We start from the raw sequence: 16303 nt of genomic DNA on the forward strand, positions 1-16303 counted from the left end.
TACAGTGTTGTAAAACATTTGGTTCACCGGTTCAATGTGTTGAAGGCCACGTATGTAAGTAACATACCGTATACCTAGAAGTGATAAAATCATATGCCTGAATTCTATTAGCACTTTTTTTTTTCCACGTTCAATCTAACATTCTCCTGGTTTTGACATGAGATTATTCCAGTGTTGGGGAGTAGCGGAACTACTACTACTAGCTCAACTACACATCTTAGTAGTATTTAGTATCTTAACTACTCTCAAGTAAACAGCTAGCTTTCAAGCTAAGTTATTTTTTAACCAAGTAGTGAGGTAGCGTGGACAAAGAGTGGTTAAGACACCTCCATTGATCCAAGTCTAAATAATGCAATTTATTAGCAAACCCTAAGCTGGCTGTTATGTTCTTGAGGCTTACAGGTGGTTTGAATCTTGTGGTGAACCCTCTGAGGTTATGTTGGTGTAGTTTTCTTTTTGTGCTAGTCCTTGACATTTCTATGCCTGTATCCTGGAGAGTGCTCTCAGTTGTTTGATGGCTGAAAAGGGGTTTTTCTTCACGACAGAAAGTATTCTTCAGTCATCCACCACAGTGGTCCTCCATAGTCTACCAGATTGTTTGACATTGCTGAGATCACCAGCAAGTTCTTTGCTTCCTAACGATGTAGTAAACAATTAATTTTGACACACCCAATGTTTTGGCAATGTTTCTGATCGATTTTTTCTGATTTGTTAGTCTCTGCTTAACTGACACTTCTTTGGTCCTTATGTTGAGACACACAACAGTAACAGACTCCAAATGCAAATGCCACACCTAGAATCAACTCTAGACATTTTGTTAGTTTTCTTGTTCACAAATTAACGATGCAACAACACATAGTTGGCCAAGATACGGCTGAGCAGCCAATTGTCCATCTGGTGTCCTAAAATGGAGGAACTATGTATAAAAAGGGCTGTAATTCCTACGAGGTTCCCACAATATGGATGTATGTACCCTCAAATTAAAGTTGACAGCTGGTGCTGGAGTAACAAAAAAATAAAACAACAACATTTGTGTCACTGTGTAAATAATTCTGGACTGCACTGATTTCCTCTTTCCTTGGTCATTTAATTATTTATTAATATATTTAGTTATGCTTGATTTTATTAATTCATTTTTTTTTTTTTTATGCAAAGTTTTTTTGTATATATTAGGTATCCCTGTTTTCCAAGTGATAGGGTTGCCAATGCCTGAATTAATGAAGCAGACTCAGAGGAGCATAACCATTGCGAACCCTGCAGAAATTCTCTCAGCTGTTTGTAAGTTGGATTGTCAGAACACTTAAAATCCATCTCTTCATTCTGCGAAATGGAGAGTTTACGACGTGTAAAATGTATGCATATCGCTGATGGATTTAAACCGAGCATGAAAGTCAAATGTACTTCGCTATTTAGTTTCAATGCTGTTTACAGGGGCCGTTTTAGTTAGTCTCCTAAAAGCCACAAACAGAGTTTGTTTAAAAAAGTAATAAAGGTAATTGGATGTTGGTACACAGTGATTGCCAAAAACAGGAACAGGTGTAAGCTGTGTGCATTTACAGATGGAAGTGGTTTTTTGTTTTTTCTCACCACTACCTTCCACTATTATCCAGCCATTTCGCGTGTAGTTCAGGAGTTCACAAATGCGGATTTCTCGGTCATTCGGACAGCGGCTGAATTCTGCAGAGCCATTATGTCTGCGGACTGTTATCTGGTCACCCCTGGCTCAAGCCACAGTCACATCAAAGGACGAACTGCAGGATAAGCCTTCCACAATTAGGCTGAAAGGCATGTTTCCAATATTGCTTTGAAGATGCTCTTTTGATCAGCGCAATCTATCCCTCCCAGGCCTTTTGTACTGTGGAGTGGGTATAAGAAAGGCACATTATTCGAAAGTTCGGAATAATCTGCCTGCCACCAGCAAGGATCGCTGCTTTGTGGTGCAGGATTGGACCTGGTCAGATCACACACACTTAGCATTGTTACGTGATGATTGCACCACCCGGTACTTTCAGCTTCACCACATGCTAAGGCTGAGTGTTTATGAAAATATACACACAATTTTTTATTTGATTTTCTCCCATCAGTATTATTGTCAAAGATGCCTTAAATTCTTGAAATATTGGCCTGGCTCACTCTGAGTAAGAGCGACTCTTTCCTTACCCTTGATTTCACTCCTCTCCCGCTTGCAGAGTTGCCAGCTGCAGAAATGGAGGAGTCCATGGATGTGGACCAATCAGTAGAGCCACTGGAGCCCGAGGGTGAGTCTCTATGAAAAACAGCAACGACAGGCCAGCTGAATCAGTGAAATGGGCACACTTAGTGGTTTTTTTTATGTGTTGCAAAACTAAAATAAAAAACAACAGTAATAATAATGGTATTATTATTATTGTTGTTGTTATTATTATTATTGTTATTATTATTATTATTATTATTATTATTTATTATTATTATTATTATTATTATTATTATTATTAATAATTAATAATTAATAATTATTAATTAATTAATTAATTAATAATTAATTAATAATTAATAATAATAATTAATAATAATAATAATAATAAATGCCACATGCATGGAAAAGCTCAAAACATCAACTTTTGTGTTCAGCGTTGAGACACTGGCTTTAGCCTCTCAGAAACAATACAAACAACATGATTTAACGTCCTCACACTCTACTGTCTTGCTTTTTTGACATTCATGAAGGTTTCAGAGAGATTCAAGGTAAGCCAGCTAAACAAGAGCCAGTTCCCACCAGACTCTGTTGTTTATTCTGTTGCCCTGTGTCTCGTATCGTGTGGCCTTCAGTTGAATTACAAGGGCATACGGGAGGAGACACACTGTAATTTTTTTTGTTTTTTTATTTTTGTTTTTCCTTAATGAGTCTGTGGATTATGCAAAGTAATTCACAGGCAAGGTCTGGCTGCCATTGACAGGTGGTTTTGCAGGTATCTAGGTCAAGCGGGGGGTGTTGTATTTTGCATATTTCTGTATGTCTCTTTTCTCACCGAGTTGTGTGTGTGTGCGTGTGCGTGTGCGTGTGTGTGTCTGTGTGTGTGTGTGTGTGTGTTCGTGTGTGCGTGCATATGCATGCTTGTGTGTAAATGCGTGTCTGTATCTAAATATGCTTGATTTCTTTCATCTGTAAGATTTAAATATCAGCTCATCCGATTCAATCCGAATTGTTGTGAGCTTCTTGAAAGCAAACTTTTCTCATTTCCTTCTCCTCATTTTAAATGTGTAATTTCTGAGATACTGTTACAGCTCATGGCTTGGTACTGATTTTAAAGATCAGCTCCCATTTGTTTGCCACACTGCACATTTCACTAAAGGCTTCTGATGAAAGTTCTGTGACCAAATAAAACCCCAAAGATAACAGATCATTTCAGTCCTTTCTGGACTCACTCTAAGTACTTGTGGACGTTAATTCCAGGCTCTCATTATATATGCGTGTGGCTGCAATCAGCAGCAATGATGCACAGTGGTTAAGGAGCTGAGCGTGTAACTGAGATGTTGCAGGTTCAAATCCCAACAGGAAAACTGTCATTTCATATTTGATGAACATATTTAACCTGAATTACTTCATTAAATATCCAGCTGTTGAAATGAAAAGTGTGTATACAACTTGAGCTGTACAAGTTGCTTTGGGTAAGGGTGTCTGTAAGGGGGTAGTGACTAAGATACGGAGACACCTGGGTATATGGGGAACAAGTGCAGCGGAACCTCAGAGTTGTGCCCTGACTGGTCTAGTGAACAGGGTTGAACCCAGGAGTACTGTAGCGTAAGAAGCGTTTCAAGCTCCCCACACAGTATCTAAATTATCTTTGCATTTTCAGTGATGCAAAAAGTAAAAAGAAACGAGTCAAAAATGGTTCCATTGATAAAAACTGGAAATATAATACGGCTCTGTGTATAACTGTGTGTTGCGTCCATCAAAACTCGGCACATTTGGAGCAATGGTACAAAGGTACACTTTTGACAGATTTAAAAAAAAAATAACAGCGCTGTTTTATTTTATTTTTTCTTTCTTTTTTGTTTTCGAACTGGGACCATGAGTCCACCATAAAGTCAGTAAATCATCGTTCAGTGTTCAGTACTTCCTCTATGATGTTTTTTTTATGATACGGCTGGAGTCATCCCTGATTCTAGCCATATCCATGTAGCCAGTCCATGTAGCCTCTCTTACACTGTATATCTTGCTCTTTCCTTAATCAATAGGCTTCAGTTTCACTGTAATCAACATTTACATTCCCTATGACATTTCAGCACAGAGTTTCAGTTAATGCTTTAGTTTTTGAGAAGGCCAGACAGCATTTTATTTAAAGCTGTGCTTGACATGACATTAGTTAAACTGTGAGTCAGCTGCATACTGTACATACAGTAACTGCAGTGAAGAGTTGAAGGTAACACAACTGTATGAGTAGATGTGGAGAAACAGGTTGTAATGGTTGTATTGTTAAGTTGCTTATTTCTGAAATTGCATATATATATATATATATATTTCCAAGTTAGCTGAAAACATGTCTGTGGGCTAGCAAGGATGGGCTGTTCTCTTCAGTTTATTTAAGGATGGATGCCTTCTTGCTCTGTCGTCGACGTTTGTCTCAGAGCAGCCAATGAAATGCGCTCTATGGCCCTCCGTTTCCTTTGTGCTGTTTACCTTCTGTCCCCCGGCCTCGTCCTCGCCATTGTGCCTCCTGCAACTCTTCGACCAGATGGTCTTGAGTTTCTCTTTTCACCCTCTTCAAAGCCCTTGGTGTTCCTCTCATCTCGCCAAGCGTACCCTCGCTCTGTGTAATTAGCTCGAGCCTATTCAGTCCTCACAGGGGATCACTTAAAGACCCCGACCGTTTCAAAAAGAGAGCCTGTAAAGGGAACCTTGTAAGGTTAGGGAAATCCGCAGGGGGAGCACAATGCCTTTTCATGTCTGGGACCTTTCCCTTTTGCCTCTTTTTAAAAAGGCAGAATATTTATGCCGACGCCTCGCCTTTCACATCGAGCGTGCGGCGGGGGCATTCCCTGCTCAGCAGGTCACAGTTCAGCGCTCTCTAATTGGTTTAGATTATGAGATGCTACATTATCTCGCCGCAATAAAATTCTGTACACAGTCAAGTGTTACACAAAGTGATTTTTTTTTCCCCCCCCAGAACTGAGGGGATTCATTCGGAGAAGGCATTTTCACGCCGCACCTGCAATCTTTTTTAACGTTTATGTTTGCAAATGTTTCGCTTTCTAAATTTACCACTTCATTAGTCGGTTTCTTCAGGACCTCCTTTCTAAGAGCTGCCCAGTTGTGTTTTGCATAAAAGGGGAAGAGTTCTTTCATTTGCTCTGCTTTAGGCACAAGGCACTCAAGACAAAAACAATGTCACAGAACGGCAGCTTAAAACCAAGGGTTTAATTCTAGAGGGTCTGAAAAAAGAAATGTCTGATGCCTTTTAAGGCAGCCATCTTTGCACAAGGTAACAGAACCTTTCAAGCCTTCCCTTTTATTTGCAGTTTTAAGAGATTGCCCACTCACCTAGAGAAATCCCTTTTGAAATGGGATTTTTGAATGGCCCTAGCAGTACTTTTCTTCTGTTTAATACCTAATTCCCACATGGAAACAGTCTGATTGCATATGCAGTACCAGTCTTGTGGGAGCATATTTAATTTTTTTCCCAATGAGAATAGGGAAGGAATGCTTATGATTATTCCACACACATGCGCACACACGCACACATAGAGAGAGCTTTCCAAAGTTCTGAGAGTTTGCACATTAAGTGAAATGAAACAATGTGCATGAATATCACAGATAATTAGACCAATTTACAGTCTAAATTTATCATAACCTTTTTAGTCTTTGTAACTGAGTTGTATCATTTTCATATTGGTTTTATTTTGTCTGTCATTTGTCATTTAAAATTTCAAGGCTTAATATTAAATAATAATAATAATAATAATAATAATAATAATAATAATAATAGTTTGTTGTTGTTGTTGTTGTTGTTATTATTATAAGAGAAGAAATGTGAAGACATTTTCTACTTAAATTTTCTCTGATTTGGAGAACCAAAATAAATACAGGGTCTTAAGGCATGTTCATACAGTAGCAGTCATACCAAGTGCATTAGGCTATTTGCATTGCAGAATTGGCACCAATATATTGTTACATTATTTCTGATGGACAGTGATCCATTATTTTGTTTATCTCTCCTGCATCATTTCGCAAGACTTCAATGTAAGGCTGTGGATATTATGGAAATAAATGCATTATGGGAGATTGTAGTTTCAGTAAGCTGAACAGGAAGTTGCTGAGAAAAAGTCTTTTAGATTTTTTGAGTTGTATTATTTTATTTATTATTTTGCTTGAATAATAATCCCTAGATCTTGTATATATTATTGCGTGCATTCAAAAATATTTGGGCATAAAAAACAGAATATGGGTAAAATTCTTTAAGTTTCCATTTTAGAATGACCTTCTTCAATACATGAAACTGGCTTTATTACAGTGACACTGAATTTGGCGTGTGTCTAGGTGAGAGAGGTGGAGGGCAGTAATAAGCGGTCTGTGACATTGTTTGGGTGAAAGCAGCGGGGCGCCCGGGGGCCCGTGTGTTAGGATCAAGGGCCACAGAGTCTGGCTGCAGGAAACCAAGGTCACGCCGTGTGATCGTCTGACACAAAGGCGTTCCCTTTCACCAGAGACACGGCCGAGCCCAGACAGAAGGCAGGCACGTGACCTACTGCCGATCAATAATTCCTGCAAAAGAATGTTAATTTAATATTAAAAGAATGTTAACTGAAAGGGGGGAAAAGATGGCCAGGCGCTCGATGAGCATATGGAACAAAAGGCGCTATGGCTGATTTAGTCGCCCTAAAGTAGATCAAAGGACTCATGCAGTGTTCAAGTGTGGGAAAAGGATATGGTCAATGCATGTCATGAAGTTGCTTTAAGGTGTAATGCGTTAGGTCAATGCAATTATATGACATTTCTTGAAACAAAACGTTTTGTTTATTTTGGTGTGCTTACATAGCACGTACAGTAGCGATCTGTAATGACATGTAGTGTGGAAGTGTAGTAGCAAAGATTGTGGGTCTGTTATGATTATTGTTGTTTTTATTGTGACAGTGCTTTCCAGTCCTAAAAAGAAAGAAAAAACAACGAAAAAATTAATGATTTGGATGGCAGGATCCTCCAAGTTGCACAACTTAGTGTGCTTACTCAAAACTCTTACTCATTACAAAAATTAACTTCATTATCATCTAAAGGAATGTTGAGATAACATATTGCATACCATATGCTTAATCTGCATTTCCTCTTAGACCCCCAGCAAGTGGCCGTCTGAAACTAAATGTGCCTGTTTTGTATTCACACAGAGACGTTGAACTGGCTCTGCTTAATAAAGTCATCTTTCTCCCAGGAATGCAGTGTGTCTGCTGACATTTGCGATATTAAACTTCATCCTCGCCGCATAACAAGGTGGCAGTTTAATATTGCATTATTTGACCTAAAACGTCTTTCCGTTTCGCACGCGAGGGCTGGAGACTGCTTTCGCCACCGAAGGGTTGTCACGGTAACCTCGGGCGGTGAACTGTCATCCGTTTCCTTTCAAACGCGCTTTTCTAAATGACACGAAATGGTAATGAAAACAGATCCCATATGTCTACGTTCGGCGCAGGTGCTGCCGCAACAGATGAAGGCGCTGTTCTACTCGCGCTGGGAGAAAAAAAAAACTGCTTTGGATTTTTGTTTTTGCAGATGGATGATAGCGTACGGACTGTCCGCTGATAATCTTTGCTCAAGTCAGCATGAGCTTAAAATGTATCCCTGACGATGCAGCAGTTTCCTGAGAGATTCTCTGAATGAACACGGCACATTTGTGTGTAGATGCCTGGCAGCTGGTAGTGGTTGTCATGTCTCTTCCATATTGCTGCGAGCGATGCAGTTCTCACTAAATGGCACCAGTCCTGGTCAGCAGTGAGGCCTCTCAATAGCACACAGTCAGTGTTTTTCACCCCAGACCTTAATTCTCGAGCCTCAGATGGATGAATGTAATATAAAAAGCTGATGCACAGGATGCAGGAGAAGGGTGTCCACACTGTACACACATCCTTCACAGGTCTCCTGTATCGTGGTGAGCTGCTGCACACGTCTAAAACTGAACTAAAATTATCTGCATGGATAGGTCGCACTGAGTAAATGGAAACATAGCCTAATTTTGTTTTTGGGCGAATTGCCCAATTATGTTCTCTGCACCGTGAAGTCATATTTTCTGTCCACTGTAAAAAAAAAAAAATTTTAAAGAGAAAATCAGGAATACGTGTCTTCCTGTTATTTGAGTTTTTAGAAGATTTTTTAAATCAATTTGAATAAATTGATTTGCTTTTAGTCTTAGTGGGAATGCTTAATTGTGTATGAATGCCTGTAACATTGATGAGGAATCCAGCCTGAAAAACAATCGCTCTCTTTCGATATGAGGCTGTAGACGAAAGCTGAGCAAGGATTCATTTCAGATTAATTTAGCCGACCTCATCACACAGCACGCATTGCTGAAATCATTGTACAGCCATAAAACAAAAGATGAAACAATTATATCATTCATTTTATTATCTGACAATGGTGTCATTGCACACAGGAATACCGGAAAGCTGAAATAGCAGTGAATATAATGGTTCATTAAAGTGATCTTTCTCTTGGAGAAAGGAAGGCATAAGCTTGTTTCTTCTTCTTCTTCCTCCTCCTCTTTGTCTTCTTCTTCTTCTTCTCTGCCCTTTTCACTTAGTTGCATTGCGTATATCTCTACTCTTCCCAATAAAATCCCTCCTCTGGCAATCTTCATTTACGCTTTTCATCTCTTGGTACCAAATTACAGAGTCTGATTCAATCAGGGCAGTGCTGGCAGAAAAGACAGCAGGAGCTGATCACATGTATGACTTTTTACTGCCGTTTCATCTCCTCCAGTCATTAGAAGCAAACTGTTGTGGCTGTTTTGAAGGTTTGACATTATTAATACAGAGGATAGTGTTATTTCCAAGGGAGAGAGCGAATCCAGATTCATCTTATCACAACAAATTAATTGTTTCCTGTCCACTTCTGTAGCCAAACAGGATTGAGTTTCTGATAAAACATGATCATGCAGCAGATATACATGATTTTCTTTTTGCTCTGAAAAAATATATATGCATATATATTTTAAATGCAATAGCCTCCAGTTTTTTAAATCCAGTTTTGAAACTCAGAAGTCTGAATCAAACAGGGTTTAGATACTGTTAGTTTCTGGGGGTGGTGATAGAATGTGACTCTAAATTCAGAAATGACAAATTACCATTTCATTTTGACAGCAGCATAGGGGTGAAATGAAATCAGTGCGCTGTCTGTTCAGGATGTCCACGTTCTTCACAGAGGTGTCACCAGGGCTGTCACATAGGGAGCTCTGATTTATCCCAGAAATCTAAAGTCATTTTTCACTGCCTGAAGGCACAGTACCTGTGTAACACTACTGGAGATAGCTGTCGGAGTAAACATAAAATCAGCTGTGACAGGTCTGTGAATTCAGATATTATCTTTGGAAAGACTTTCTATGATGAACTGGGAGGTCTGGCCATCCATAGCTACCTACAGGCTTACCACAGTGTCTCCCTGAGGCTGTGGATTTATAGACAGCCTTGCTATGAGCAAGAAACAGTACAGAGCAACTCTGTTTAGATTGGATACATAGCAAGCAAGCCTACAGATTTATATGTTTATTTATTTATTTTGTGGGATTTTATTTTCATCTGCCATGAAAGTATTTGAATTTGTGCACGCCTTTTTGAATGAAGATTGTTTTTGTGGTATGGATGTTGAAGGGGGTGGAATAATGATTTTTGGCGTAAGATTGGATTTACATATTGTTCAGTGAGAGTTCTATCTTGACAGGAACCTAATTCATTTAAGAGGTTTTCCCTCTGTGGCTGTCAGTGGTTTGTTCCCTTTTGAAACAGGACTCTTTAGGAAGGCGTCAAATTGCTAATGAATGCTCTGAGCACTATCCATCAGCTCACTGTACTTTTCAGGCATGGGGTTTCAGCCATAATTGATGTCAAATCAGGGGATGGGGAACAAAGAATTGTTGTCAGGTCATTGGGAGACTTGAAAAAGACAAGTTTTGTTTATTTTATTTATTTGTTCACTTTTATTTATCTATTTCTTTATTTTTTTAGAGATAGCCTGGCATGGACGCCAAGAGAGTAGGTATAGAAAGTGAATGACTTTTAAAAAAATACGGCTTTAAAACGTAGCGTAGTTAGAGTCACTTTACCAACTTTCTTACGGCAACTGCGTTTAGCAAGAACAACCTGTTGCTCCATGTTACTTTGGTTTTGCACATAAATTGCACTATCATGGACACTTGTGAGAAAATGTGAACATTTCCAATATGTTATATTCCTTTTTTTTGGTTTTTTTTTTTTACATAACATTACTTTTCTGTCCCTCTGAAGTCACTGAGAGGGACTGAAGGTGAAGCAGCTTCACAGCTGGTGGAACAGCCTTGCACTGTCAGGTCCAGATCTGTAGCATATACATATTTGACCTTGAAAATCATTTGAAGGACATGGCATTGCTCTGTAGTATAAACTGGAGTGTTTTTGCTTGTGCTTATTTTGTGTTTGTTCCCAGGTGTGGAAGGGGATCCTGTTCCAAAGGACAAACTGACCAATGAGGAAAACGAGAGCAGTTCTGGAGAAGGTACGGGGTGAAGCCACGCCGTTTACAGTCTGTGTGGCGTGTTGTGAACTCAGTGTCAGACAAAGAGGTTCCACAACATCTGGAGCTCCCTTAAATTCTCGACTGTTTTTACTATTCAGGCTTTTTTGTCCAAATTTAGATGGTCACAGCCGTTTGAATGTGTATTTGGTATCCTATTTACCTACGTTAAGAAAATTACTGTGGGGACGTCTTTACTATGTGACCTAGTTAGGCTGAGGGAGGTGTCCTTCCACAGATTTCAGATTACAGGTGTTCAACCACATGCAGTAATTAGCACCCTAAGCAATGTGGGCTAAGAGGGCTAATTTCACTTATCTCTGAATTCAACCAAAACTGGCGAGAGCTGTTAAATTAAACAAGGAAAGAAGACAAAACCTAGGCTTAAATTGTCTGTCCTTAGCACTGAAACCCTCCCACCTCCCCCTGCGACTAAGACAGAATGCACAAGAAAAGGCAACTGCTAATTAGACTGACTTGTTCTTTAACCCCATATTGGGACTTGTGCTACATAAGCATGCATGGAGAACAGGCATGTTCCTTATTTATTTAATTTAATTTAATTTATTTTTTTGTCAGTGCTAATGTGAAAGATTGCGTCCCTCAGGTCCATATGGGTCTGTTTCTGGTGGTGCTGGTTGCCAGGAATCCTCCAGTAAACAACTATGTTTCATTTTTTTCCCCCTCCCTCATGGCTAAACCCCAAACATTAAACTGTCATTAACAGAAGCCCTTTGCATTCGTTCTGCTGTTCGGTCTGTCCTGGAAAGCCACACTGATAATTCTGATCATTACACAAAGGTGTGTCCCCTATCTGCTGTTAAATAGTATATACCATCACTAAGCTGTGGATACAGAATGAGCGAGTGTGTGTGTGTGTGTGTGTGTGTAGGTGTGTAGGTGTGCATGTGTGTGTGTCAGAGAGAGAGAGATTGTTAAAATGCTTCATTAAATAAAAAACTGGTTCCTCCGTACAATCATCAATCATATTGACAGGAGACAATAAAGTTTGACCTTACATCAGAAACTCTCAACAGAAGGCAAAGAAAAAAATACAAGAAAAAAAGACAATGAGAGAGAGAGAGAGAGAAAATAGTATGATAATATAAGAATAGTCCCCCCAAAAAACTACAAATCGTTCAGCCATAAAGTTATACGTACAAAATTACTCTTTCTAAAAGAGGCAAGCATTTAAAATCCATTACTGTTATGTAATGTAGACAGCAGGCAGTTTTAAATGGGTAATAAGATGCGCTGTAACATGGGATTTACATGTTCTGGCTGTCGGTCGAAGTGTGAGCAGCCTTGTAAACGAATGTATTTCCTGCCGCTTCTTGTCAACAAATGAATTATGAAACGAGGTGGAAAAAACCACGGAGGCCCATACGCAAGCGTGCCGGTTTCAGGGATTTGATTAATGCTTCCGTTTTATTACAGTGAGAATGTGACATTTTTCATATTTTACCGTGTATGGTTTTTTTTTTCTTCTTCTTTCTTTTGCTTTGTTGGCAAAGCCGGAACAACATCCTGTCACAAATTCAGAGAAATATTAGCTTTATGTGACAAATAACTGCGGAAGGCCGTGGCGAGCCTTCAGGAGATACGCTTTATTGTCGTCGCTGTAAAAATAGACTCAGCCGAAGCTCGCTGCCGCAGCGTTAGCGAGCGCCCGCGCGCGGGTCCAGAGCTCTGTGTCTTCTGGGCGCATCTGATAGCATCAGACACCGGCTTCATCATTCCCAGACCGAGGACGCTACACTCACTCTTCCCTCCTCTCGTTTAGCAGAAATGAAAACTCAGGGTGAGGAGTCCGGGGAAGCCGAAGTAACTCCAGCAGACAGCAATCAATCCAAAGGTGAGGAAAGCAGAGGTGAGGAGAGGTGAGGGGGGAGAGAAAAGCGTACGGTTTGTCGCGACCCGACTTCTACTTCATATTTAATGGCCACTCGTGCTAAATTGAATTTCAGCGAAAGTCCAGCAGAGGGCTGCATTTTAGCAAACGTCTGCTTTATGGACTAGTTATCTGCCCCAACACCCAGATATCAGCCCTGATTTTCTGTGCAACTTTACATTTTAAGGAGCTTAAACTTCAACTGAACTTCTACTTTTTATGTCCCATAGAGCAACAATGACAGATGTAGAAAATCTGTCGCCCTCATTTCCCTCAGAATGGCAGAAATATGTATGAAAACGCTGTAATTCCTATATGGTTTGCCCAATATGGATGTATATGCCCTGAAATAGAGCTGACAGTCCACACTCATATTCATCATTTCATTTATAATCCAATGCGCTGGAGTGCAGATCTAAAACAACAATTGTGTCTCAGCCCAAATGCATACACGCACACACACAGGCGTGTGCATGCACACAGACACACACATCATCTACAGAACCAATCCTTATTTCTTTCTTCCCAGATGGTGTGGGGCATTCTGAGGGCCCTTGAGGCAGGAGAAGACAATCGTGGTCACCAGGGAAACGGTGGACTGTGTGACAGCACATTGCACCAGTACTGAAACCCACAGGGGAGAAGAGAAGAGCAGGCAGTAGAGTACCAATTCATTAATTTGAGTGCATCATCATTTCTTACATTTTTTTTTTTCAGTTTTTACTACCAACATTTCCACATGGAAAGATATGAATGAATTAGAAACATATATGAATGAAAAGATAGCAAAACAATAAATAAAATAAAACCAGTGGTTTGAGTCAGAGTGCAGAGCACTACATCCCATGCTGAGGGCTCGTTTAGCTGGCCTGCCATGAGCTTTGATTGGATGAATGTCTTTGGGGGAAGGAAGAGAGCAGTCCGTCTTTAAGTTGGACATTCTCCACTTTAGTTGTTTGCTCATTCTTGGGGTCCCTGGAAGCCAAATGCCACCTACACCTCAAGCCTATTTATCGCTGAAGGTAACCGTACTAAAGTCCAGGGCCTTGCATTTGGATATAAACACTCTACAGCACGGTCAACAGGCTTCGCAGTATCTGTCTCAATGAATTGTGTACACGTGAGAGATGACCTGGTGATTTTCTGATTTCTTTTTTTTGAGAATCAAGGACAGAAGCGTAACTATCATGTATTTTCCTTTTCGTTTTTTTATTTTATTTTCTACTTGAAATGTTTGGGTTTAGAAACGTAGTGTAACATGGGAGATGGGAAAACAAACTACACACACTAATTATCTGTGAATCTGTTCTTTTTATTGGCCATCGTCATTGTGAATGCAGAACTTCGCTAATTCAGCTGACTCAGCTATAGACCCCACAGGGCTCACCTGTTGTCATGAACCCTGCTTTCAAAAATCACAAAACTTCGCTTCGAAATTCGCTTTCATTTTTCCATGGTGCGCCGGTTAGTTTTGGCCTGCATAGCGGCCTTGTGATAAGAGGAGCTTACTTTGGGAACGTGCCTGTTTGGGAAAGACGGACGCGTTTAGACGCCACCGTGAGTCCACAGATCTTAATATCATTTTCAATATGTATTTCCGTTGCATGACAGCTTTGCTTTGAACTCCAGAGAACGTTTGCTCTCATTTTTGTCTTCTCTTTTTACCAGATTGTCTCTATTTACAGTTGAAAATCTGCCTTATTCCATAACATGTTCAATATGGGAAAACATGAGAAGGCGGTGTAAGTGCAAATATTTAGCAGTGCGTTGCTTGCAAGTTGTAATTACTAGTACCTGGCGTGATGGCTGATGCCTCTTTTTTTAACTGTAAGAAATTAAATACTTATAACCTTTTTTTGTTATTTCTCCCCTTCCCACCCCAAAGATTTATCAGTTCCTTTCATCTGTGTCATATGTCAGATTTTACTCAATGAAAGACCTTCATAATTTGATGTTTGCTTTGCTAAACAATGACAAAAATAAACTACAAAACAATGACTCAACTCCTGAGTATTTAGATTTTCTTCATATTGAGTAGTTTTCAGTGACATGCTTGTTTTTCAATGATATAGAAGTTTGTGAACAGTGCTTTTTTTTCCTTTTAATATTTTTGGACTAAAAAGAGGAATGGGTACAGAGATAGGGCCCAGAATTCCGAGCCACACCCCTGTGTGTACCTACAAATGTGGCTGGTAAGTGTGTATATAACACAACAGAATTGCTTGTGTGAGAACTCATTCAATTTGCTTACGATATACAATATATACACCTAAAAATTAGGTTTTTGAGGTGGTGTGAAGATAAGTGTATTTATGGCCATAAAAATAACAAAATATAATAAGCAGTACTTTTTTTGGAATATCCATTACCGGCCTTTCAGGACAACTAATGCAGTTTTACTGAAGTGTTCCCTGGTAATTGTAGTCTCCACCTGTCTCAGGTCTTTTAATTGTGCTTGATTGCTGGCATAGAGCTCAAATGGCAAAATCTATCATTAACCTAATAATAATGGACCTCGTTGTACTAGAACCAATAATATGTATATCTGTAAGATAATAAATTTGGCCCCTCTCTACTTAATATGGCCTCTCTGTGGTCCCCCATTTTTAAAAAATCCTGAAGTGGTCAGAACAAACTCAAACAAGTTTGGAAAAGAGGTAAAATATTGTGGGCCACTGAAAAGAAGCAACCGAGCAACCCGCTGACTGTTTTTTAACAATTGCTTTTAACTAAAACCAGTCTTTGTTGATGTAGAATTATGAACGCTGTCAAAAATAAATAAGCAAAATAAGGCTTGAGTTGGCTTATGGTAAAGCACGTATTCTAAAAAGTGCCATGTCTGACTTCACTGTCAAAGCTGCGAACATTTAAGTTCCAAAGGACCCCTGTTCCCAAACTGCTAGCATCTCAGACGTTCTGCTGCACTACCACAATATCCTATATGTGGACAGATTGCTTGTATAATTGCTGGAGAAATTGATTGTGTGTGCTGTGTCCCTTTTCATGACAGCCACACAACAGCGATACAACAGGTGTTGGTAGACATGAGTCACACTACTGTTTACTTCATTTTATTTGTCATAAACAATAATTTTACTCCTTTTGTTTGTTCTGCAGTGGTGTTCATTCAGTGTCTAACATTTTAGACACGGTTGCACGCAGCCATCCTTTCTAGTTCATGAAAACAAAGCAATTAACAATTAGTCAAAGATTATTACTGTGAAAGGTGGCGCCCAGAATTTTCTGCCTGATTTTCAAAACCATATTTATAAATGGATGGACAGAAATGTAACGCATCAGGAACAAAAATAGGTTTTGTGCCAAGTTATCCTATAACTGGATTCTCATAAACTTTAGCCTATGTTTCATTAGTGCTAATTTCATTTAACCATCATCCAATTGATGACATTCCTGGAATAAAACGGATTATCCTCATTCTACCCGGTTGAATATATTTTAGCTCTACACTGATTCTGTAAAGTTTAATTATTATTTTTTTTATTAAACTAATTCATGTTTTATTAGATTCAGTTGTATCAGTTTAGCATTAGGGGTGTCAGAATATTTTCAAACAAAAGAACAATTTAATTTATTTTGAGTTTTTTCACTCACTACAACTAATTTTACTTAGAGAAAAGCATAATTTCCAGCCAACAGATTCTCAAAAATGTGTGATAAAAATT

The 16303-nt window shown here is 39.3% G+C and overlaps 1 protein-coding gene across 3 annotated transcripts in view; it reads left to right on the top strand.

Annotated features, from left to right (window-relative positions):
- The window catches only part of macrod2 (mono-ADP ribosylhydrolase 2), a 562649-nt gene extending 548026 nt beyond the window's left edge, over positions 1-14623 (top strand). For 2 of the 3 annotated variants that reach the window (XM_035400443.1, XM_035400444.1), the window contains exons 17-20: positions 2190-2258; positions 10643-10711; positions 12513-12599; positions 13150-14623. In XM_035400443.1, coding sequence (XP_035256334.1) covers positions 2190-2258; positions 10643-10711; positions 12513-12599; positions 13150-13178 — 254 coding nt within the window. In that variant the 3' untranslated portion in view covers positions 13179-14623. The remainder of the gene's footprint in view (positions 1-2189; positions 2259-10642; positions 10712-12512; positions 12600-13149) is intronic. The other variant, XM_035400445.1, reaches the window with a different exon arrangement.
- The last annotated feature ends 1680 nt before the right edge of the window (positions 14624-16303 follow it).

The sequence above is a fragment of the Anguilla anguilla genome, chromosome 18 (genome assembly GCF_013347855.1).
Source record: "Anguilla anguilla isolate fAngAng1 chromosome 18, fAngAng1.pri, whole genome shotgun sequence".
Lineage (NCBI taxonomy): Eukaryota > Metazoa > Chordata > Actinopteri > Anguilliformes > Anguillidae > Anguilla > Anguilla anguilla.